General features: G+C 39.4%; 1 protein-coding gene across 1 annotated transcript in view; it reads left to right on the forward strand.

Annotated features, from left to right (window-relative positions):
• LOC149301081 (adhesion G protein-coupled receptor B2-like) overlaps positions 1-20,802 on the forward strand; it is a 71,930-nt gene extending 51,128 nt beyond the window's left edge. The window contains exons 14-29 of the mRNA XM_089484607.1: positions 187-313; positions 3,342-3,445; positions 3,839-3,941; positions 5,967-6,117; positions 7,706-7,775; positions 8,068-8,134; positions 11,101-11,186; positions 13,958-14,050; positions 14,862-15,033; positions 16,089-16,184; positions 16,701-16,736; positions 16,985-17,626; positions 17,962-17,997; positions 18,419-18,514; positions 19,021-19,077; positions 20,641-20,802. Of these exons, the coding sequence (XP_089340733.1) occupies positions 187-313; positions 3,342-3,445; positions 3,839-3,941; positions 5,967-6,117; positions 7,706-7,775; positions 8,068-8,134; positions 11,101-11,186; positions 13,958-14,050; positions 14,862-15,033; positions 16,089-16,184; positions 16,701-16,736; positions 16,985-17,626; positions 17,962-17,997; positions 18,419-18,514; positions 19,021-19,077; positions 20,641-20,802 (2,098 nt within the window). The remainder of the gene's footprint in view (positions 1-186; positions 314-3,341; positions 3,446-3,838; positions 3,942-5,966; positions 6,118-7,705; positions 7,776-8,067; positions 8,135-11,100; positions 11,187-13,957; positions 14,051-14,861; positions 15,034-16,088; positions 16,185-16,700; positions 16,737-16,984; positions 17,627-17,961; positions 17,998-18,418; positions 18,515-19,020; positions 19,078-20,640) is intronic.
• The last annotated feature ends 6,200 nt before the right edge of the window (positions 20,803-27,002 follow it).

Genomic DNA, 27,002 nt, shown 5'->3' on the forward strand with positions numbered 1-27,002 from the left:
CTCTCCCAGGGTTTCTCCCACACACACGCACACACATTCAACATACAAGCACACAGCTTCAGACTGGCTGTGCCAACTGTGGATATGTAGAGTCTTCCTTGTGAATAGTTTGTACACTTTGTCCGATCGTCTCCATGAGGTTCCTTTTCTGATAGCTGACACCACGTTTCTGCTTGTGACCCTTAGTGATGCATCTACTGGGAACTGGGACACAGAGAGCTGCCAAACTTTACCAACTCACTCATCTCACACCAAATGCCTTTGCGACCAACTTTCCACCTTTGCCGTGTTGGCACAGCTGCCCAAGGAGCTTGTAAGTACGGAAAAAGTATTCATGGGCAGCATGGCTCTTTTAGACGTATTATGGATGTAATGTGGAAGGAATCTGATGGGCAAGGAATATGAATATGTGTTAAACAGTGGGGTGACTGTGCAATGTGTGTGTTAATGAGAAGTATCTCAATCATTATTCTATAGGTATTGGTAAGTGAAATATTTAGATTAAATGCCACCTTTTGTACAGTATGGCTATGTATCTGCATGAAGGGCAGTTAGATCTTGGTCTCTAGCTACAGACAAGGATATGGTCTTTGCTCTTTCGCATGGTGACTAAACAAATTATACACTTGTGGGTCATAACATACAAATGCAGTTTGTAAAGTTTCTGGGATATCGCTACATTATCTAGATCTCTTTTCAGCCAAACTGCAGATAGAACCTGAATCAATAAACGATCTCAATAATTAACTTTGGCCATTCAAGCATGTGTGGACGTAAGTACTGCAAGGAACTTACTTATTCCTTTGCATTATTCTGCCAAAGGACATGGGAAATAGAAACACTTTATGACTCGGACCATCTTCGGTCAGGTCCCTGGGGACAGCACGATAGCAAAAGGGAAAGGGCCACTAGTCCTCCACGGAGAGCCCCATGTTTGTTACATTGCTAGACAAAGTTCCCCCATCTTAATGTTAACACTTTGGTATCCATCTTCCCATAAGCTGTGCCTTAAAGCAGATACTTACTGATTGTCGTGCTACATGATAAACAGATATGCAGCCAAGTTACTGGCACCTGATGACGTAGATTTGTGAGGCAGAGCAGTTGGGGCTGGGTTCAGATCACTCGTGTGACCTCTTAGACCACATCAAAGTGGTTAACATATGTATGTGATTTGTAGCCCTCCAGATAAGGTAGGAAAGCAGGCAATGGAGAGACGGAGGCATTGCAGCGTGTGACAAATTGGGGGCAGAGTTACATCAAGGACTTAACACTTTGTGCTGTAAATTGCTAATAGACATGAAGTAGGTTATCTAGCAGTTTTGTGGATCTGACTGTGAACTAGATTTGTGTGGGATATATGTGCAATTATCTGTGCATATGAAGTAGCTGTTTGTGATGTCTTTAGGCACGACTTGATTTTAATGGCTTGTGAGTCCAGTGTTTTTACAACATCACGGAGCGATCAGACAGTTGGCAGTCAGATATTTTTCAGTGAGCAGAACCCTTTCCGAATGGCACCTCACGGTAAACAAAATTCTTACAAGTCAGACATCTCCCCGTGAGCTAAAACACGGCAGCTCCATCCCCACAGTCAAGCAAAAAATGTAAGAAAAAAAACTCCACAGGGCTGAAACATTACATTGTAGCTGGGATACCCTGCAGTGCTGCCAGTATAAAAGACAATCAAACTTGGGACTTCTGTGAGTTCAGCGGATGGGTGTGTTGGTTTGTACGATTGTGTCCCACACGTCAGACTTAGTTGCTTCAATATCATCAAAAAGAAACCCTATGGATTCTGTCGAATGACATAATTAATTTAATAGGATATGCCTTTTGTTATCCATGCTGTGGGCTTTTACGCAGTGAGGCAACATTTTAACACACTTATTGACCTATATCACTCTATGTTTAGTGACTCTATGGTAGGCAAGACTTAGGAAAGTTCATATAATTTTGCCCATTGGACTAACCTCAACAAATCCTAATCCTTTGACGGGACAAGTGCAAGGACTGATTAAGGTCTCAGTCTTACTGTATAGACTGCGCAAACTAGTTGGACAGATGGTTCTTATCTGCTGTCAAATTGGCTGCACTGTAACTATGTCCATACTTGTGAGTGTCCATGAAGTGAAGGTCCATATAGTGGGGTATGCCTGTAGTTAGCTAGCTAAATACAGGTATACAGTATAATATACATATGGAATTATGCAGTATTATGGTTTTAATTTAAATTTTATTTTAGTTGTTTCATATCTGCCATCGTTTAAGTTGCTACATTTTAAACTGTACAGCATTTATACCAGAAATGTTCTTTTGTCTTTTATATGGTTAAATAAAAGAGTTTTGATAAATGTTTTGGCCTTTTGCCACCAAAGTGTCACTTCTCAATTAAATGAACCACACGAAAGTTATTAAATTGAGCTGCTTGCTACAAATGTATCAATTTAACATTTCTTAGCAGGAGTCACGGCTCTTTTCCTTTCAAAGTGGGTTTTTACCATTTGAGAATATTTACTTGTCAGGGCCTCATGCCAAAAGTCTATCAATCCTAAAAACCCACTTAATGATAACTTCTGTGTTCATGTTCTTGGTATTTATTTTACCTCTCCACAGTTCTCTAAATTTGTCTAGACTTTTCTAAAGATCTCTAGGCTTGTTTTTTTGTTTTTTTTTGGAATGTACATATAAAAGGTATCCATCTAAGTTGCGTTAAGTATATTATGCACCCCATCTATTTAGCTTTCTTCAGCGGTCCCAGTCTAGACTCCCTAGAATTGCAAACTATGAGATGACTCAGTGAATCAAACTCAAGGTTTGTAAGATCATCTGCAAGGTCGACTTGTGTTACTATAGCTGACACCAGTTTTTTTCATGTCATCTCATCATACATATCTTGTACAACTACAATAGCGCCCTTGGTTCCTGCCAGGTAGTCAAGATGACACCTGAGGAATATCTTCACACTGGACTTTTTACTTTCCTCTTTAGTCCTGTGTTTTGCCTTGCGGTGCACTAATCAGTGGCACTGTGCAGTTATCAGTGCGTTGACACATTGTAATTTGAATCCTTGCCTTAAGATAATTAATGATTTAATTAATTAGAATTAAGTCAGTAGTGCCGGCACATGAAGCTTAATTTCCTTTACTGTTATGGTGCTTTGCTTTGTGGCCCACAGTGACCTGTGACTTCTTAACTCAATTGCTGGGCCGCTCATAGTCAGATGATGCATTGCCGTGGGAACTTTAGAAGAGAGCGGACACTGTATGACATACACATTGGCCTGGCCCTCTTTGATCTTAGTCTGTTCTTTGAATGCTCACACTTTGATGTGTTAGCAGGTGATGGATGTCTCGGGAGCTCCGTCGGTCCCTCTGATGATTGGCTGTGCTGTATCCTGCATGGCCTTGCTCATTCTCCTTGCTGTTTATGCTGCATTTTGGAGGTAAGCGTTGTGGAGTAGCGTGTTACCGTTTTCTAGTTCATAGAAGGCTTCTACAACTTTAAGAACATTGTCCACAATGTTTTGATAAAGTTGCAAAGACTATGTCTCTTGATATGTGTCATGAAAGAACAACATCAAACGAGCCAATTCAGTTATTAAGAAGACATCTGCCCACCTCATAATGCACTTCAATCCCTGAATCCATAGTAGATGAGCATTAACTGTCACGTTGACAGCCAATAGCACAGATAGAAGTTGTTCATCTTGGCAAAACCAAACCAAACAACTTGGCTGACAAAAACACCATCATGAAATAGATAAAGCAGTTTAAAGAGACAGATATCCACGACACCATTTCAAGCTGGTTAGCTATTTGTTTTCTGTGTGTTTTAGATTTATCCGTTCTGAGCGTTCCATCATTCTTCTCAACTTTTGCCTGTCCATACTGGCCTCCAATGTACTGATCCTGGTAGGACAGTCACAAGCACTCAGCAAGGTAAGTGATACTGGAGTATTAGCCTGTGCTGAGCATCTCAAAAGCATATGATATACACAGTTGAATAAGTCATTATGATGAGCGGCTAAATTGAGTAATATGAAATATAATTATGCGCTACCATTTTACTACTAGCATGTATAAATTTTAATTATCAAATCCTTAACTCAGCTGCCTCAATTTGGCCGAAGAATGGTAGCAGCATATATAGTAGGTCAGAATTCAATTGTATTATCCTTTAAAGTGCAAAATGAAGGTGCTTGGATAGTTTTGAAAATGAATCAGTGGCAGTACATGAGCAGGGAGCATCTGAATGTTGTATTGCACAGGTTCAATAAGAGCAGTTTTAGGTGGCTACCTTTAGGGAGGTATAGCAGGAGCTATATGGAGCTAAAGAGCACAGTAAAAACTAAGAAAATGAAACAAAATCTCCTATGTTGAAAACTGTAAGTAAATATTGTTTTTTCTGCAATTTCTATGCATTTTGTATATTAAATATAGAAACTAGAACCATAATAATGTAATAACCTAAACCTGCTATAATAACCTGAACATTATGATTTTTATTTCTCTGTGATATGCTCTGTGAATATAATCTGTGAATCTTCTGCACTGTACTTTCCCAGGCACACACACCCACACATATATATATATACGCTGCTGTTCTGACATATCACTGTGTGCTATTTCTGCCTTCACTCCTTTTTATCAGTGTTCTTTAATCAATGTCTATATTAAGGTGCACGCCTGGCAATATGCTGTCAGATATATGTCAGTATTACTAAAGGTTAGAAAGGAGAATCCATATAAAGAGAGGGATGCCGATTTTCCGGACACGTAACAGCTCTGTATAGATACTAAGGAATCATTGCAGAAACTAAAGTTGTTCAGATCAGCAAAGGATAAAAGGATCATACTTATTAAGAGTGATTTTCTTGCAGAACGTTACACTGAGAGCAACCGGGCATCCGCTGGGATCCACATTTCACATTTAGTACTTTGCTTTGAAAAGGCTCTTCAATGCTTTTAGTAAGGGGCTCCCTTGCAACTTTCAGGTCACAGGAAACCTGAAATAACCAAAACTTGGGAAATATTTAGTAACTGATAAAAAGTGTGAGAAGGCAAGACTTGGAAGCGAGCTAATGGGTGGTTTTGAGATCATGACCCATTAGATAAATCTCTGCGGACACACACGCTCTCTCTGTTTTCCATGACTCGCTCATAACTCTACTATTGACGTGCTCACAAAAAACCCCAACGGTTGGAGATAACTATCTGCTTGCCATTGACAAAATAATATAGAATAAATTACATTTGTCAATGGTCTAATGTATAACTTAAAACTAAAACGCAGTCAATTGCACTTTACCTCCATTACTCTGGGTTTGAGTGGAAACTCCTTTTTGGGTCAGTATTGCTTAAGATTCATTCCACATTAATGCTTATCTAACTGCCTATACGCTACATATTCTATAGTATATAATAATAATAATAAAAAAAACCATGCGTGCCTTTCTAAGAGAAGTCATCAAAGTGTTCTTTTGAGAGGGATTTCTCAGTTCTCTATTGTTATGTTAGATCCCTGCATTATTGATTATAATAGGGAACACTTAAGAGAGAGTCAAGCTGCTGGCTGAACTGTAAATACAGCATGATATTTCCTTTATTTCTCATATGTGTAAATGATGGCTTGTTATTACCTCTGATCTGCATTGCAGTAATGCAAAAAAAAATAAAAAAAAAAATATATATATATATATACCAGTATATATATATATCAGCTCCAATAGCATTGATGCTATATTTGATTTTATTAGTTCACCTTATATACATTGTATAGTTGTTAGTTAGAAATAGCCTTTCCTTAACAAAATACTTGATGACCGATGGAAAGTGCGTTAACAGGCATCATTATTTAGGCTGTATTTTAAAGACTGTTAGATGGAAGACTCTGCATCTGCTGGTACTAAATGCTGACCTTTTCAATGCTGGACATGACACGTGCTCCTATCTGTCTTTCTTCAGGCTGTCTGTGCTCTGATCGCTGCCTTCCTGCACTTTTTCTTCCTTTCCTCCTTCTGCTGGGTGCTGACAGAAGCCTGGCAGTCGTATCTGGCTGTCATTGGGCAAATGAGGACACGACTGGTCCGTAAACGCTTCTTGTGCCTAGGGTGGGGTAAGCGACTGCCCTCTTTGTAGATATCTGAATGTTGGTGCGCTTTCTGCATTGCCAATCAGGTGAAAAGACGAAAGTCCATCAATCTCATTGTATTCCACAAGCTTGTTGATTGATTCAAAATATATAATGTTAATAGGGTGCTTACTCTTTTAAGAAGGGTCCTAAGTAACTCCCATACTTCAGAGAGAATACAAACTAACTTCTGATTCCATCAACTCTTAAAAGTCCCTTTTACGTACGTGGATGTCTTCCTCAAAGGTGGTCTCAGAGTGGTAAGTCCATTAGACTGCGAGTTTGCAGGACAGCTTCCTGACTTTACTATGGTCCAACCCCAGTGAGCTTCCCATGCAATAAAAGCTTAGTTGGTCCTTTTCAATACATAATGAAAATTTGTGAGATTTCCGATTCACTATACGTTAAACAGGGCCAGTTCAATCCTCCTCACAGGAAACGTGCAATGGAATTGGTCGTTCATCATGCATAGTGAAGTCACCACGTTCAAAGTTCACGTCTCCCACAAACTCCCACTTGAGTAAATGAGCCCCAGAACCCAGAATTGTACTCAGGATAAAAAAGCAATATGAAAAACATTACAAAAAATCCAAATGTATACTGTGATCTCAGCAAGTTATACATTTGTTACTATATATATATTGTTTTGGAACACAATTCGAAAAAAAGAAGATGATTCTTTTTATTTTTTGAATGTAGTTGTGTTTGTGGAACACGTAATGATTTCCACAGTAGTGTGAAAGCGCACAGGACAGCATAGGATCATAACGTGATACATAGTATATGCCCTCTGGAAGTGTGGAAAAACTTGATCTGAATTTATTTTGCAGTAGTGTGCATATTGTGTAACTGTGTACAGAAATGTATGGATTTTGTGCTGTTAATGTCAGTGTTAATAATACACACGCTGGTATCGTTATCTCCGGTAGTAGCACACTGTGACAAACCCAGGATTTCTAGGCTTGCTTTGTTCTCTGTAACATAAAAAGTACCAATTATTGCCCGACAAGTGACATGATTATTTTAGTCTGTTTTGTTGCTGCGAAATTCATCATCTGCGTACCACTGCAGCTGCGTTGAGTAGAAACTCTTGTGACTGCCAATGCCCTGGCATCAGGGAAGACACTTTTTTTTGTTCCATAACAGTGCCGAATCACATTAAAAGTCATTCTTCTTGTCATTTTTTGCCCAGGGCATTTGACAAAGCTGTCGAGATACAAACACCATGACAGGAAGCCATGTATGAACATATCAAACTGTCCTTTGGCTTATAGCTTTTCTATCCTTCTCAATGTGTGCTTCTCTTCTGGCCCCTACTCCTTAATAGCCTGCTGTCCATTATGCTCAATATCACTGTTGTCCACCTTGCCTTCAATGGTTCTCATACACCATTTGAGGGTGTTTGTTAGGCCCCATCGTATGTAGGGAATATCATATGGCATGAGATGTCGTTGATATGGACAAAAGCCATGTTGAAAATAATTATAGTGGCTAATAAAAAAAACTGCAGTCACCCTGGCTGATTCACTGTGTAATTACCTCACTGTTTCTTAATATGTCTTTGTCTCTCCAGGGTTGCCAGCTCTGGTTGTTGCTGTATCTGTCGGTTTCACCCGAACTAAAGGATATGGAACGCCTCATTAGTAAGTCAATCATTTCCTTCCTCAGCTAGATTTCCATCAAGCACCTATTTGTACAATAATAATGGGGTAATGTATTTTGTTGCAGCTGCACATTTCTAAGTGTAGTGATTTACAGTAAAACCACCAATTTCCCACCTTCCCTGCTTCTTTCATCCCAATTTCTCTCATTAGATGTGCATTTTAACGGTCTCTGGTTGATAAATAAAGAGTAAATACTATTTTCGCTGATGATACTTTCTGTTTTGCTCTGCCTTCTGTCACCTTTCTCGTATGTATGCTCTCCATACCCTAGCTGCTGGCTCTCTTTGGAGGGAGGTCTGCTCTATGCCTTTGTTGGACCTGCTGCCGTCATTGTTCTGGTATGTCTTATGATCATTTTATTGCTGTTTATACATTTAAAGTGAGTTGTTGTTGGCAAAAACATTTTATGATATGGTTTGCAAAAGGCTAAACATAGCAAGCTTCTCTTGTAAAAAAGATTATGCAGGGCAAGATATAAACAGCATTATTATGGAGGGATTAAATGCAGAAAGTTGCAATTCTTCACCTGACCTACAACTCATTGTTATGTATGGAAAAATCTACACTAATATACACAGGGCTTGTCGGATCCAAGAATGAAATGCTCTCCCCCACGCTCAGGGGAGGGCGGGCAGCCTACGGCCTGGGGGGCAAGTCTAGTCAAGTGGCCCATTGCGCCACCGAGTCAGCCCACCATCAATGCCCATCTTTTCCTAACACATATTGATGTAATGTGATGGGATTGGGAGTACATCAGTACACTAAAGAAAGTCATCATACACGGGACACCCAAAGCCACAGTTTAGTGCCACTACTCCTTTTTTTTATAAAATATGCAGATTGAAATAATCTAGATTCAATAATAGATTGAGTTTATAACACCTTTAGTTTTCCTCTCACTGATTTCTGAGCCTAGAAAGTTTTGTCCTCTGAAGTGGCTACAGATTCAGGAGGGTGTTTTATCTCTGGATAAGTAAAAATTCTATTTATTCCTACAGTAAGTAAAGTACCAGGAAACAGATGACCAAACACACAGGACAGGCTCTGCCACACCAACACACAGACACACACCAGGACAGGCTCTGCCACATCGGCATCCAAACACACACACCAGGACAGGCTCTGTCACACCAACACCCAAACACACACACACACCAGGGCAGGCTCTGCCACACCGACACCCAAACACACACACCAAGACAGGCTCTGCCACACTGACACCCAAACACACACACATCCATGCTCACACATACACATCCATTCTCAGACATACACATACTCATCCATGCTCACACATACATGTTCACACACACTTACACACATGCATTCATGCTCACACATTTACTCTTACACATTCATGCTCACACATACTTACACATACACAACCATGCTGACACACATTTACACATCCATGCTCATGCACCATTTACACAAAGATGTTCATACACACTTACACATACACATACATGCTGATAAACACTTACACATCCATTCCAACACACATACTTACACAGCTATGCTTCCTCACCCACCTCCTTACCTCAACCACAGCTTTCCCTCTGGCTGTGTGCTATGTTCCCGTCTTCCTGATCCCGCCTCCTCTCCTGATGCATTTCTACAAATGGGCCGAGCTTCCAGGCACACCCTTTTCCGCAGTTGGAGGCGAGGCTTTCCCCATGGCTCCGCCATTTTTCAGAAATTCACGGGAGGTCAAATAGATTCACAGAGAAAGAGAGGGGCAGAAACGCTTCTCTTACTTCACAAATCTATCCAGGGCCAGCTCTGTATATACAACATGCAGGTTTTAACAGGTTAACACAGTTAACTATTATTGTAACATGAATGGGTAGTCAATTCAGAGTTTCCCATTTTTAATGGTAGCAAAAAATATGTTTTCCATAAGCCCCCCAATCCCTCATCAAGTCAACATTCATTTTCTAAAAGCTTCCAGAGGCAGGTACACATAGTGCCAAGCACACACAGTCCTATGCTCAGCTGCTAAAGGATTAAATATTATTTGTGAGGTAACAGAAGGACATTTTATTTTTCCTATAACTAGGACACTTAGAACAGACTGTCTTCGTGCCAGGCAGGGTAATCTACATTGTGAAGCCATTAATTACTTTCATCAGCATTTGGTGTGAAATTGTTTGTGCAGAGGTGGACAAACACGCGGCCATTTGTCATAATTCAATCTTGTTTAATCCTTTGAACATTTTGCTAGCGCCAGATACACGTTGGTGACACTGCTATTTTAACTTGTTCATTAGGAACGCAGATCCCTGAACTTTTGTGTAAATTCTGTCTAGAGGTAGATTCCGCTTGAAAAAACTGTAGCTACGGTACTTTAAGTGACAGCGCAACACAGTGTCAATATTAATCATTTAGTTGTCAGCGACTGGTTCACCTGAAGGGAGCCAGAATTGTCTGAGCTATTATTACTGTTTTCAGTCTTTATTCAGTACCTTATAAACTGTTTTAAAGTATATTAAACTAATGTTATACAAACATTGAATACCTTTTAGCACAGTCAGGTATATATTACTGTATTTTACCGGCATGTTTGTCTAAAGTGGAATATTATTACTGCGTTTAATTTATGAAGGCCACTTAAATTAAATTTTAATATCTTCTTACAAAAAAGCTTTGTGTGTGTGTGTGTTTAGTATATAAGCATGTCATTATTATGTGATATATGATATATTGTACAGTCAGGTGTTCAAAGAATTATTATTGTTGTTATTATTGTATATGGTACTGTTTAATACAGTTCATAGAGTACAGACTTAAAAAAACAAGGCAAACTTATATAAAGAAAAGATGGTTCACATAAACAATAAAGAAATGTAAAAGTGAATAGGACAATCAAATAGTTGGACATTTAGAACCATCTGTTGTTTTCTAATATTTAGTTAATATTTAAAGATTCATTTAAAAAAATAATTCAACGTATCTAGTTTCAACCGAGATTGAATATTTGTAAAGAAAAAAGATAACATTTCTTATTAATGAAACTGCAGTTACTGAAAGATCAATAAGTACATATCTTTAGGTAATGCAATTTTAGATAGTATATATATAATATAAAAACCACCAATAAAGAAACAAGGGAGCAATACTCCCAAAATATATGGAGCTGGTAAACTTTGGGGAGTCTCTCAAATCCAGGGAAGACAAATATCTTCAGAAAACGCTCCAGAAAAATTGATAATAGGCGCAATATCATTTAAGCCAGATGGTTCTTCTCTGCTATTGTAAGGTCGGCACAGCAGCCTTCAGTGTGTTCCTTGCTTTTTATACACAGGTGAACATGTTGATTGGGATTATTGTCTTCAATAAATTAATGTCTCGGGATGGGATATCGGACAAATCCAAAAAGCAGAGAGCAGGGTGAGTGCCTTAACGCTGTGAATAATAAGGGCATGTATTTTTATGTGGATCACTAACGGTATGACGTGGTAACTGTGCATTACAACACCAGCGTCTTCCTATATGTGTGTTAGGTCGAGGCGTATGTGTAGTCATGTGTCATGTTGGATATCCGCGTCTTTCTCGTATGTTTGAATAATATGTTTTTGTCTGTACATGCAACACTGACATAATGTGCTGTGTCTGCTGTATCTAATGTCAAGGTTTGTGTCTGCGCATAGTCAAGGTGTCTGTGTGTGATTGCAGGGGGTCTGCCTGTGGTGTTGTGTCAGTGATTTTTTTATTTGTGATTCTGCGGGTGTGTTGTTTTGTCTGTAGTAGTGTCAAGAGTATCTTTGTCAGAGTCTTGATAGATTTTGCCTGTTCGATATAACATCATGTCACCTTTTGCCACTGCTGTTGTTTCTGTTCCCTGTCACTGATCCTGCTTATGCGAAGTCATTTCTGTGTACAATTATCATATGTATACATATTAGTATTATAAGTAGATGTAGATTTTAAAAATACCACTGTATGTACTGTTTTTCAGTGTGTGTTTAAGAGCAGCATGTTTCTGTGTGTTGTAATGTGAACATGTCACAGCGCATTTGCAATGTCAGAATGAAAACGTTCTTTTGTGTGTCAGTGTGTTTCTGTCTATGTAAGATGTCAGTGTGTTCATGTATGTCTGTGATGACAGCACATTTTTGTGTTTAAAGTGCCTTGAAAAATTTCTTTGATAAAAATAAATTTTTACTTTATGGGTAGGGCTAGTGAGAGATAACTTTACATGTCTGGTATGAGAAGGTAATTGGGTTGGGAGTAAATATGGCAAAACATCATTCCCATGCCCCCGAGAAGGAGGAGGGTGACTAAGAGATCAGAGGAAAGCATCAGTTCATCCACTGGGTCAAACCTGGAGAGTATGGCAAAATGATGTAATATAAATACAGTCAGTTTAGAATTCATAACAATTTTTGTTGTTGAAACTAACGAAAATGGTTTGCATAATCAGACATTGGCCATGCATGGATAACTATCTGAGGACAACTGGCATCTTCTGGCCCAAAGGGCAGTTAAAGTGAAATAGCCTTATCGAACCCTTAACAATCCACTCCCCCCCATATTTTACTCACATGCGAGCTGGCACACATTTACTCTCTCACTCTCACACAAAAAAACGCTAGCACACATGGAGACTCACGCTTACATAGACATAATTACACCAAAATTACACACTCATGCCAATATACACACTTACACATTCATGCTCTCACACTTACATATTCATGCTCACACACATTTACACGTATTGCCCCTGGGGCAGCCCACCCCTGATAGCTATATATTCAGAATCTTTCTCTAATTGCATGCTGTGATGATGGGTTCCCCATTATTTGAGCCTGTCGCTATACTACTAAACACCCTAACTAACAGTTATCTTGGGAAAGACATAGGGTTAACCTTAACATAAGACAAGGCCAGGAGTTCTGTCATACTTGATATATTACAGCACTGTATTAATTACCTGTGTATTTTATTTCAAGAAAGGTTGGAATCAATAAATAAAATTGTATTTCATTTATTGGAAATAAAGGATTTTAAAAAAAACCACACAGAATTGAGCTCCCATGTAATACTATCCTATCTGCCTATTTGAATATCACGTGTGTTTTCCAGCCTTAAAAACAATGAGAGTGAGAAGGAGCCCAGCTTTAAAACTCTTAATTAGAGCTTGATTTAATATATGCAGAATTATGATTACCTACACAAATAACAAACTGTACCTTTCCAAACATCTCCAGTCATGAACCTTCTTTCATATTGCCTGACATGTACAGATAATCTAAATTTAAGACCAGTAACCCTGAAACAATGGTCTGATGGCTAATCTCTCTAAATGGGACTTTTCTTAAAACGGACATCTATTATTATTATTTGTCTATGAAGTGTCTAACATTGTTACGTAATGTCAGAGTGTTTATGTTTTTCAATGTGATGTGTAGTGTCCTTGTATCTGTTTGCTTTGTAAGTGGTTTTTTTCTGCGTGTGGTATCTGTATAGTCTGTACTCTACTTGAAATAGTCACTGTCCTTCAGAGACACCAGGTTGACAGTTTGAGGAATGATCGGTATTGTAGACCTTCAGTGGTGGTGGGGTGAAAAGTGATGATGAAGGACCCCCTTTCCCTGTGTCCATCTCATGCTAACCAGGTGCTGCATTTCCTGCCAGTCCAGCGCTGATCTAACACACTACCTTTTATCTCTCTCTCCCATCCTTACTCTTTCTTTGCTTTATGCCCTTCTCTGTCTCACTCCACTCCTGTATTCCTCATTCATTTTCTGCTTCTGTCTCTCTCTAACCATGCATCCTTCCTTATTCTTCCCATTATATTACCCTACATATGGTGTGTGTGGATGTGTTTTTCATATATATTTTGTTTCATCATTTTGCATGTAAACACACAAACTGTATCTGTGTGATTTTGTTCCTTCTTGTTCCCTGTATATACATGCTAACATATATTTCTCACTACCATCTTACTGTATTTAAATTTGGGTTTACTGCCCTCTCTTAATCTCTTTTTTAATACTTTTATTTTTTCTGTGTGTTCTATTATATATAAATATATATTTTCTATATACATATATATATAAATGTGTGTGTTTCATTCTGTGTCTATATGTCTTTCTATTCCGTGTTTTCCGTGTTGTGTATAATCCATCCTGCATGCTCTCCTGCTGGTGCAGAAGTGAGACTTCCTGCAGGGACCTGCTGCTGATCTGTTCCACCTGTGAAGTGGTGCCCAGTTCAAGCCTCTCAGCAGCCACTGCCAGCAATGCTGTGTTAGTTTCCCCTCCTCTCCTAGAAGGACATACACATAACACCATATACTAAAAATACACACTCAAATGCATCAGTTTAGGGCCCCTATGCTCCTTTCACAACTCCAAAGTCAGGAATGAAGTAGAGAACCGTATACCGAGTCTCGGGGCCCGTTACTTCCACAGTATTAAGTCTTGTTACAGTCCTTAAGCAACCTTCACACATAAGCTCAGTTTCTTCCCCTTCCCCACCCTCACAAGTGTCAGGTCAGCAAGGGCTGGGAATTGCAGCTTCCCCATCACATTGCATTCCTGTGAGGTCTACAGTGGAATCCTCATGGAGTATGTTTTACACCTAAAACATCCATGAGAAGTGACCCAGAGAAGCAGAGTGACAGGAAACAAGTTGGGTGCATCATAACCTGGGCTTCATTATCTTTTATCTCTCTTTACCTACACCTCTTACATTTCCTTCCATTGTAAAATGCCATGATTCCTGGTCTGGCTCTTCATCCTATTTCATCTTTTCATAACTTTATGACGTTTCTTTTCTACTCTTGTTTATCTTTCTAACTATATTTATCCATTTTTTTCTTTTCTCCAATCTTGTTTTACCCCCCCCCCCGTTTTCTCTTTCCTTTTTATCTATATGCCTCTTTCCATCCTGGACTCTCCTCTCTCTTTCTCATTTTCACATTCTCTCTCTCTCTCCTCACAATGTTTGCTTCTTTCCTTTTTCTCACCCATTTTTTCTTCATTTCTCTACCCCTGTTTTTCTCTATTTCACTCCTCCTTCACGTCTTTGCACCGTGTTGCCATTCCTTCACCACAGGGCATCTCTCTGGAGCTCCTGCGTGGTCCTCCCACTTCTTGCCCTAACTTGGATGTCTGCTGTTCTGGCCATGACTGACCGCCGCTCCATCCTCTTCCAAGTACTCTTTGCAGTGTTCAATTCTGTGCAAGGCTGTGTAATTATCACTGTACACTGCTTCCTGCGCCGAGAGGTAAGTACTCCTGCAGCCTGTCTGAAAAGCGGTTCACAAAGGAGGATATATGTAATGTCTTAGCTGTGCTGTGGGAAACATAATATATGGTCAGAAGGGTCATGTAAAGCACATGAATGAGATCAACTCCTATCTTTGATATCATTCATACTGCAAATTGTATTCAAAGAACTAGTATAAAAATGCAGACCTTCCATACATACCTCAACCTCATACCTACTTGCCCAAATGAGAGTTTGTAGAACAGACTCTGACTACCTATAAGGCTGAGGGTAAAATGCATGCAAAGTTACTCACTAGATGTGGTTATTGCTGTGTGTCTCAGTTTGTCTTATGTTGAATTAAAAAGGAAACATTTATAGACTTTGGTCTATTTAGATATTCTTGAATAAACAGATTTTGATGGTCAATTCTCATTTAAGTGAGGAAGCCAACAGTGGCGATTTGATTTGTCTCCCATATATAGAAAAACATATGGTATTTGATATTTCTAAAGGAACACTTTGTGTAATAATAGCACAATTGCCTGCTTTTACTGACACCAATCTGCAACGGTCAAGGCACAATAGGAATGGATTAGGAAGCAAAAAATTTAATTATATTGTTGATTTATTTTGTTGTACCAACATTCTATGTGTTTTTGTTGCCAATATAGCATGGCTGCAGAGGCAGGTAAATGTAGATGTTAAGGATCAGGCAGACTTTTCTTAAAACAAGAGCCTGGACAAAGTAAGATTTGGGGTCTTACAACAGGCAGAAAAATATGGGCAGACAGGTGGGCCAAGTAGTCCTTATATTACTGTGAGTGGCATAAGTATACAGAGATGTATAAGTATGCATCTAAATATTTTGTACTGAAATGTCCCTATGATGTATAAAATTCTCTGAAATTAGATACATTTGCAGATAAAACACTGTTTTACTGTGATTTTATGTTACCCTTGGGTAGACAGAGGAACAAATGTATAGGTAGTTATACAATAATTGAAGAAGCACACGAGATAACAGAATTTGATTGTCTTCTGCAAAATGCCATTGTTTGTCTTCATGGATAGGTGCAGGAGGTAGTAAAATGCCAGATAGGTGGATGCCGCAGTGATGACAATGAGGACTCACCAAATTCCTGTAAAAATGGTCAGCTCCAGATCATGGTGAGTGTGTGTTAGGTGTGTGATGACTCTGGCAAGCAGAAGACTAATTCTACAACCAAATTAAGATTCAATCCATCAGACCAAACCTGCTCCAATAAACTTGTATTATATTTGTTTCTCTGCCATCTGTTTTCCTTCCCTATTCATGTACTAAATTATTATTCTTTGTCTTGATCTTTTTAAACTCTCCATATACACTGCCATAATAGTTTTATTTTTATTTCATTGTCTCATCTCCTATTGATTTCACTACCATGTAATACCTGTAAATGTTGTACTGCTCTTCTTGCACAATGTCCTTCTTTGATACATAACCATGTATTTATTGGACCTCTGCAAATTCTATTCAGCTGCTTTTGCCATTGTTACTGTATGTTTATGAATCCCCCCACTAACTCTCTCTAATGTCCCATGTTTCCCTTGCTTTTACCCTTTCCGTCTCTTATTTGATTTTTCATCCTTCTGTCTATTTCTTACACTTTGTTTCTTGTTCTTCTGTCCTTTCTGTTCCTATAGACAGATTTTGAAAAAGATGTGGACCTGGCATGCCAGTCTGATGAAAAGACCTCGTGGTACACAGCACATGGGGAGACAGGTGAGAAAATGTACACACGGGTAATGTGTGCACATCTGCCATAGACCAATGCATTTATACTAGCAGTTTATATTGAATAATAGGATATATTAAAATGAGACTGATTATGGATTGGTAGGGGTTATAGGGGGATTTGTTAAGGTGAAGGCATTTTTTTGGTATAATTAGACAGAATATTTTATAGTTCTTCTTCTCTTCCTTTTTTTCAGTCCTATTTAAAGAACTCAATACTTGCCATCCATCCAGTGTTACAGGAGCCCTTTCCCGCATTTCTTTAGATGATGAGGATGACCTAAAGAGGCACAAAGGGGGAGAAGGACTCAGCTTCTCTCACCTACCTGGAAGTATGTCATCTCCAGGTGGTATTCTACTCCAGGTGCCCAAACTTACCCACAATCAAGTAAATGAGCTCAATGATCCTCTTCCTAAAAAGGAAGTTAATGTGGAACGTGGGCCTGTCTACCTGTGCCCTGAAGGAAACCTATGGCCCCTAGACTTTGGAGATGCCTCTCAAGAGCCTTCACTGGAGAGTGAGTACATGGTGCTACCAAGAAGAACTCTGAGCCTAAAGCCATTTGGCCGTGATCATGGAAAACTCAATGTCAAGCTTGCAGACTTGGGCAAAGGGCGCCAACAAGGGGACACAGAAAGTTACCCTAATTTCCTATCAGTAGACCACATAAATGTTAACCTCACCCCACCCTATGTGCCCACTCAGCAACAGTATGGCCTGCCTTTTAAGCAACCACCATCAGTACGACAGATTCTAGCAACAGAAATGAATGAGCGCAGTCGTACAATGCCCCGCACAGTGCCTGGTCCATCTATGAGTGCTGGATCCCTAGAGGTAAGATGTGGTGGAAACCTCTGTCTTCATACGTCTTCCACCTGTTAGATGTGGTACCATCTATCCTCACTCCTTCTGGCACCATTTGTGCTATATTTTATGCCTGCTATGTGATTATGCCAAGATTATACTGAAAACCTTCTTCGTTTCCTATACTATTCAGTCAACATCGCTTTCCTTCTTGTCCAATGAATTGTACTTCCTGTTCTCCATGTCTCTGTGTGTATCTGTACCTCTTTTCTCCCTCCTCTCAATCCATCTTCCTCCTTCCCTTCCTCTCTTTCCTTCTCCGCACATAGAAGCCACACCAACCTGTCCCTGTGTTTCTCCCTCAGCGGAAGCGACTGAGATACTCAGATTTGGATTTTGAGGTGAGTGCACTAACCCTAAAATAGCACCAGTCAGGCACTGAGAACTCTGGATAGCAACCTCATGTAGTACCCCAAGCAAATTCACTCTTGCTTCTGTTAATATTGGGCATGTATGAAGAGCAGATGCTTTTTTAAGAGCTGATGCCTTTTTTTAGCAGAAAAGCCTCATTATAGCTCAGCGTGCAAATCTGCGTAGCTGCCCTTAAAATGAAACCGTAAGGGCTGTCTTTTGCATCAGCTCTGTGCTCTAATTATGCATACCCAAACGTCCCCCTGATCTGCATGCTGATTCTCCCTCACAAACTGCATGATATTGGATGGTGACCTTCACCCCTACTGGTGGCATGGATAGCAAGGAGGTCATGGGAGGGAGAGTGAGTGATGGGTGCAGGCTGCTAAATCCACAGCTGACATTTTGCAGAAAGTGATGCACACAAGAAAGAGACACTCAGAGCTTTATCATGAACTGAACCGCAAGTTCCACACCTTGGAGAGATACCGCGATGCCAATGCGAAGGTGAGCCTGGGTCTCTTGCTATTCATGCTGCTCTGCGTAGCCTTTCAAACATAGATCTTTGAGTCCTGGCTGTCTTATCTGTTAGTCTGCTGCCTGTGCTATTGTTTTCCTAGATCTGTGCTGCCTGCTCTTTCTATTCCACAGTTCTTTTTCCACTTGCCTGACCGTGAGTCACATGTCCCCCTTTCTCTCTGTGCTTTTTATTCAGTTATTACTGGACACTGTGTTTGCAACTCTTTGGTGCAACACATACCAAGCTACTAAAGGCTGCTGGTACTGCACGACTCTCGCTTATATGGAGACGGCATATGGCGATATGCATACAGATTTCGGCTCTATACACGCTGCTGTTTCCCTTTGTTACCACCCACAGTCCCAATCACGCTAATTCACTATCGGTACCCTGTGCACTTTTGTGTGTATCACTGCTTTCTGTGTCTTTCCCTTTTACTTGCCAAACTCTTTATTTCACATTCCTGTTCCTTTTTTATGTTTGTCGTATTTAGAGAGACAAGCGTTGGAGTATATCCTCAGGAGGTGGATTAGAGAGGACGTCAGCCAGTGTGAGTAATATTTTATCTATCATCCAGCCAGTATAGACTGGGTTTTGTAAGCATGCCTGCCTGACTTCATTGAATAAACCCACAGGAGTAGGAAAGAAGGAGCAGATACATTCTATTGAAGGAGACAGACCGGTTGTCACTTGAATGAGAAAATATTAGTTTGATATAGGCTTATTTTTTTAGCTCCCCAATACTACTGAGAAACTACATTCCTTTATTTTTTTTAATATTAAAATATGAAACCTAGCATCAATCCTATGGGTTCATATCATTGATATTAAATCCAGTAAGCTGCATCTCACTCACAAGTACATTGGTCAAAAGAGCCAGTTTTACAGCCTGTCGTTTTTTTCTTTACATAGTCTTTTAACCGGGAGACAAATGGCTCTATGTATTAAACCGATGGTCTCTTGTAGATAATAAAAAACTAATAAAAACAGATAATGCTTTTAATTAAATTGGAGAAATTATTTTATAATACGCAAACACATCAATTTTCATCTTTTAATGGTTCTCTTCGTGTGCTATATCACATTACATAAGACGATCAGTACAAGTCTTGTTAATTTGCAAGGGTAGATTTATCTCTTACCCATGGGGGCATTTCCATTCATTTCTGGATGCAGGGCTGTTAATTTGTTGATTGAGGAATATGATCATTGTTGATTGCTTTCATTGATTCTTCCACTGTAGATTGCTTTATTGATAACTATTGCTAGCTATTGAGAATAGATTTATCTGGTACAAGCCACAAGAGTAAGTGTACAGATAACCTGTTGGATAGATTCATCCACTACCCTAATAGTGCGAATGGAAGATTTGCACACTCAAATCCACTGAGTTTATATGTATCTACTTGCATTCAGAGAGACAAATAGTTTGTAAATAACAGTCATCTATTCTTGTTTCATCCATTTATTCAGTTTATGCACTGATGGCTGCTTTAATTTCAAACACTCACACAGGAGTAGAGTAAAGGGACACTTCAGCCATCATATACATTTTGACTTGTATGGGTACTGTGTTTAAGTTAACATTTCCTCCCTTGCAAGTGCATGGAAGGATTCAGCAGAATCCCACTCCTTACTCGTGCATTTGCCCTTTTCCCCTATCCCACCCCTGCTCCTTGGTCGGCAGGAGATTTGTTCTGCTTAAAACGTCTACTGCTTGTAAATGGGCAAGCAAACTGCTGTATACTCACCACCTGCCAGCACTGGCTTGCGCAAGACCTCCAGGGGGTCTAACGAGGCTTCCCGCATGCATGTTCATAAAGTGCACCCATTCATTTCAATGGGGGGCATTCCTGACTGGCACAAAAAAAGACAGACTGCAAAGGGTGTGGTGCTGTAACTTCTCCTAAAAGTATGTAGTTCTTAGTTTTCCATTTTGAATATGATTTCTTCATTAGTGGGACTGTATATGGACATAGTGGTAAGTTCATTGGTTGTTCATGGTTTTTGCATCATCCATTGTCAATTTGTTTTTGCCCTTACAATGATCCATTTACTAACCAGTAAATTACCTCTTAAATGATCTCTCTCTTTCTTTCATGTTGGTCATTAGGAGAAGACAAGTCCAGCTGGCCCCCATCAGAAAGTCTGGGATAGCTACAGGGCACGCTCCTCACAGATTCATGACCGGCTGGGTCTGCGCTGTGTTGATTGGGATCAACCTCCACGTATATCCATGGATGTGTCAGATGGGGACTATCAGACTGAAGTATAAGTCTCCCATTTAATTTTACATATCTCTTGTACATCTGCGGGAGATTTGTCTACCAGTGGCCCAGGCACAGTCTGCTGGATCTCAGACCACTAGGATTACATGTGGCTAATGAAGTGTTTACTGGGACACACTGGAAATGCCACCATTTTATGTCATGTTAAAAAGAGCTGGCGTTTAAGGACAGCCAGGTACCTCTATGAGATGTCCAAATGGATTCAACTTAGGAATTTAGTGTCTCACAAGAGATGCATTTCTCAAATTTTGTGGATGTGTATCCAGATTCAAACTTCACTTTCCCTTTATCAGAGGAGACTAGTTCAAGCGAGCTGCTAGTTCTCACTAAACACACACACACACATGTACCTCTCACACACTTTCCTTTGTCCCTTTTCTTGGACATTGCTTGTCAAGTGACCACTATCTTCCAGTTTTATTGCCTCCCCCCTCTCTCTTGCCCCTGCCGTTTTGAGGTAGGGAGGAAGAACCTTACCTTTGCCTTCACAGACTACTAAATATGATCAGCAAGAATGAACTCTTGTGGCCTCCTTCCATTGCTCACTGAGTGTTTTCGTCCAAGGGGCAGTGGGGAAAGGGGTCAGGCAGTACTGGGTTTTAAAAATGCCTAGAATTTGTTTAAAAAGAAGAAAAAAATAAAAAAAATCTTTTGACTCATGAACCAAGGTAAGTTGTTTTTTTTATGCATTAACAAAATTGTATAATACCGGAACCCAAAGAAAGTGTCTCTCAAGAGCAGCAAACACCTTTAAATGATCACACCCTGCTTGGTGATGCAAATCATAACCTATCTTGCTAATTGTCAAATATTTATATTCTGATAAGGCTGTGGATTTCAGTGACCTAATGGGATGTACTTTAACCACGCCAATGCAAAGTGCACCAGCATTTTGTCATGTTGGATTCAGCGCGACGTTCAATGGAGACCTGTTACCCTTCACGGCATGGAGAAATAGCTGTAGAAAATGCAGTCTTTATTTTAGCTCTAGATGAAAAATGTAAGCTCCTTACTACTAGAATGGACATGCAATTTATTGCTTAATATACTGGAGACTCGCTGGTAGTGAGCTGGTAAATTAAAAACCCCAGTGAAGGACAGTGAGAAACACATATTATTCATCACAGCAGAGTCCTCTGATAACATATAAAAAGAATAGAAGAGGTGGTGGGAAGCATACCGACAGACATTCCAACCCTCTGTGGCTTGTTGTAGGCCCTAGTCCACATATGTAGCTATAGTTCAATTCAACAGTTAAATTCAGTTCCCTTTAAATTATGAAGAGTCTTTTATTAACTTTAAGTTGGGATAATTTTGTTACTTAAGCATTTATAGTGTGGTACATTGAGATAATCTATGACAGACACTCTTGATTTCCTTTGAAGATTACGTTTGATGATTAACAACATGTGTTCCTTCCTTCCGAGATTTTCTCAATCCTACCAAGTCCCATTCTTCTCCCTGTACCCCCTGCCAGTCAATTTCAGTAATTACAACTGAATTACCAGCAACATATTTTTTTGTAACTGTAGCCTTGTGGTCTACATTATCATTACCCATATTGGTCCCATTTATCTACAGCTGCTTGGGATCTTTTTGTTAACTGTAGTGGTTATGCAAAAACAGCTTGGATGCAAAATGGTAAAAGTGGTCTGCAGGGACATTCCATTGGTTGATATGGTGTTTGCACCAGGATTTCTCTATCCACATATATCTCAATTGTTTGCCTCTTATGATGTAAAGGTTCATTGGCTCAGTGTCGAGTGTTTAAAAATAGAGATGTCGTGTTGGCAGGTATTTTAGTCTCAGAATCCTACTGTAGTCTATGAAGATCTTAGTTCTCCAAACTATGGTGCTTGATCAAATGTGCCCTGCTATTTGACTGAGTTTCATAAATGGAAAAAAATTCTCACATTCCCTTTTGCAACCAAAGTACACATAGCACTAGGGAACGAGTGCTGGAGAATTCTGATACATATAGTCATCTAAAAAGTGTTACTAAAGAAGACCAAGATGCCTCTTATTATTTATTATTATACCTTTTATCATATAATTTACCCAAATGTCTATATGTTTCAATCCTGCATAATACATTGTTAATTTAGGGAGATAATGTCTAGCAATTCTTCTACAGGATATTTGCCACTGCTATAAAACAAAAAATCCAAATTATGCCCAGCAACACCCCATCTGTACAGTTTGATCTGATTTAAAAATGTTGCAGAAGGTGAAAACGCTCCCTTACAGATTACACATTTTTTACATTTATTTTAATACTTTTACATAGGTTCAGGCAGTGAACGTTTTCTTTTTGTTTCTAGTTATAATAGTTAGTTTTTTTTTTTTTTCTCTCTTTTTAATGTCTTAAACTTTGTTTTGTACTGCTCTCAATGTACCATGTGAATAACAATTCCCCTGGGGTCTTAAGTGATTTCTCTTAGTGACATTACTGAGGGACATACAATTATTTTTATACAAACTAATAAATCTGGCTCCAGCCTTGGTGGATGGATGCCAACCAGGTTGATTCCGTATTCCGGGGTAAAATCCGACAGGGTGCTTGCACGTTAACACCACACATAAAGAAAATAAATAGAACAAACGGTCAAAGGTAACCATTGCAGGTCTGCACAGAACTCCCACAGTCTCTGCTACACAGATAATGATTTTATAATATCACGACATATATGTGCATCTTTTTTTTTCTGTTTCGAACAGTCTACATCTGCATCACTCCCCAGGGGCCATCTGCATATGGTTAGATATCAGTGTGCTGGATTTGACCTGTCTTACTAAAGCCCTATATCTTCCCTTTTTCCCAAAGAACCTTCTCTGTGTATACCTATACTGTTGCCCTCCACACAGGTTTCCTTTCTGTGGTCAGAATACTCACCAATTTCTCTACTCTTACAAGAAATACATTTAAAAAGGCAGATAATTTCCATTGATCATGTGATATAATTGTTAAAAATGCAGGTACCAGATGACTTATATATATATATATATATATATATATATATATAATTACATTTTTAAGTAATGTATTTTCTACATCATGCAGTAAATGCACCACGTAGCATTTATTGTCCATGTGTCCCTGGCTAAATGGGGAAACCTGATACCCAAGATACTGGAACTTCCACTTTAACAGAGTCCAGCTCAGCTGTCCCTTCCTGTACTGTATAGGGTCTAAATGTTGCTTCTACAGAATTAAAAGAGTTAAATTGGAGGAGAAATTAAAGGTAGCGTGTTAGAGTCACGCCCTGCGCAGTCAGCAGCTGGTAGCAGTTACTGGCTGAGTATCCCTCTGGCTGCAGCACATATACAGGAGAGTACCAACGCATGAGAGGAGAGCATTAATAGAGGCTCCCATCTGTTTGAATTAGTTCCGGGTCAGTACTTGTTGTGGTATCTGGAGATTACTGAGATTGGATCTGACATTTGTTTTATTTCTGTAAGTGCAGTTTCTATATACAGGATGTGAGAAGGGTAGGAATGAGGTATCATGGGGCAGAGAGAATGTGAGATGTAAGTAAGGAGCTGAAAAGGATGAGAGAGTTTTGGGAATCACCGTGAGGATGAGAATAAAAGGGGCTGCATCAAATTGTCTTTATTGTTTAACCTTTTGACCTTCAAACAATACACAGAAATACTCTGCTCTCATGATTATTAAACAATCACAACACAGGTTTATCCAAAAGAAAAAAAAATATTAAATTCTGTATATGTGTGGCACAATTAGTGGCACCTTTTTAGTCAATAATAATTTGTGCTACCTTCTTTTTGCCAAGATAACAGCTCTGAGTCTTCTCATATTATGCCTGATGAGGTTGGAGAATACATGTCAAGGGATCTGAGACCATTCCTGCATACAGAATCTCTCCAGATCCTTCACATTTTGAGGTTGATGCTAGTGGACGCTCCTCTTCAGTTTAACCCATAAGTTTTCTATTGAGTTGAAGTCAGGGGACTGAGATGGACATGGTAGATTTTCATATGGCTTCTGGTGTTTATTCCCAAAAAACTTATTTTGGTTTCACCTGACCACAGTCCTTGATCCCATTTGAAGTTCCAATAGTGTCTGGCAAACTGAAGACAGTTGAGTTTCCAAACAACTTGTGATGTAGGTTAAGTTGAATTGTAGTTTTAGAGACTTTCTGACCCCAAGACGCAACTAACTTCTGCATTTCTCCAGCTGTGATCCTTGGAGATTTTTTTGACCACTTGAACCATCCTTTTCATAGTCCATTGAGACAATATAGACCGTTCTTCCCATCCAGATTGATTCATAACATTTTCAGTTGACTGGAACTTCTTTACTATTGCCCTGATTGTGTAGCCACTTACCATTTTGTGAAGCTTAACAATCTTTTGCTGCACATTATGGCTGTATTCCTTGGTCTTACCCATTGTAATGAATGGCTAAAGGAATTTGGCCTATGTGTTATCTAATATGTATACCCCTGTGAAACAGGATGTCATGTTTGAACAATTTCCTTTTCCTAGACACCCAGTTGTGCTAAAAAATTTAAAATATCACTGGGCATATACTTCATGCCGCTTAATTCTTGCTTTGTTTTGTGTACTTATTGATCATTATTCTAGTAGCAACTCAGCAATCTGAATGATGTTGATGCTCTTTAGGTTGTGTGCTCCCCTATTGTTTTATATTTTTTGTCCTGTGCCTATTTGCAAGTTTTGACTGAACCATAGGGTGGAGCAGCCCCTCCTGCCACACAGGTGCCTCATTGCTAGTGTCCAGTGAGGGCTTTAAATTGCTTGAGAGTCTCCTTTGGGTAAAATGCTGTGCAGTCCCATTGTTTCAGCTCCTTGGTAAGCAATATAGCCAGAAAAAAATACATAGGACTCGCCAAACTTTGGCTACTTTGACATACTGGCGGGCTTAGCAATATATGACAAATATAGTGTGAGGGAGTCCCCAATATTTATGCCTTAGATTATGTTTTCCAATGAAACGTAATAGCCTTTTAACATACTGCTTGTTAAATACCAACAGCCATGCAATGGCTTCTAGCTTTTGAATGACATATTAACTTATGGGTTTCATCTCTGTAAAGGTACCTTTTCCTCCTAAGATTTGCTTTCTGATTTGGTTTTGTGAAGATTTACCAGACTATTTATTATATGATATATAAGATGTGTTTTTGGATAAATGGAAAGAGGTTGCTTCCTAACCCCACTGCCAGCGCATGTGCACATAGCAATATGCTAACACTCTGGGAATTGTGACAGGGAACAGGGCATTGTGGTGGATAACATGTACATTTCCCACCAAATACTGCAGTGCAATGTATTCGATAACCCCAGGGAGAATGTTTTGTTACCAGCAAAGTAATGGTAATGTTGTAGTTATGTTTGGGTCCCTGGGGTGGAGCATTTGGAGAGAAGGGAGGGCCAGTGCTCCACTCCACAGTTTACTTGCAGCAGGTGATGCAGCCAGTCCAGGAGCTCTGGTTCAGATAGTTACTCACCTGTTACCAATGAGCAGCAGGGGGCTGCTACAAAAAGGAGCCCTGTAAGTTAGTCAGGTGAGAAACATACAAGCAGTGAGTGAGACTGCATTTTCTCCTAAACAAATCTGCTGAACGGTTCCTAAACGAAAAAGGTCTGTGCTAAATGTTTTTTTGTTGGTAGCGGGTAAGCCGTCCAACGATAGTTAGTTTTTGTTTGTCAGTAAGTGCTCAGAGAGCAAGGCTTTTCTTTTTGTTTGTTTTATTTATGTTTGTTTACAGACCTTTTAATAAAAAGGACTACAATTCTAAAAATAATTCAGCCTTATGTGGTATTTCAAACCTTAAGACTGTGTGGTTACATGATCCCAGCTCACAGAATACTTTAGAACATCTGGAAAATAACAAAGAGTGGCAGGAAGGGCTGTGAGATCTGAATGGAGACCCAGTTATTGTATTATAGTGAAAATGGTGCTGAAGATGTTTAAATGTCTGGAAGAAAGCCTCAGTCATTGGAAGACACATCAGTTATTGTTACAAATAAGAAGAAAGGGAAGGGGACATGTGCAGATTGAAAATAATTGGAAATCGCTGGCATGATGCAATAAATCACAGCATCAAATAACCCTACTGAGAAAAAAAGGGTAGATGAAAACTATGCAATGAACTTAGTCATCTGTGGATTATCTACCAGTTGTCACCTTTCTATATACACA

The sequence above is a fragment of the Sceloporus occidentalis genome, unplaced genomic scaffold (genome assembly GCF_023333645.1).
Source record: "Sceloporus occidentalis isolate IW3139 unplaced genomic scaffold, rSceOcc1.0.p SCAF_22, whole genome shotgun sequence".
NCBI classification, from domain to species: Eukaryota; Metazoa; Chordata; class Lepidosauria; order Squamata; family Phrynosomatidae; genus Sceloporus; species Sceloporus occidentalis.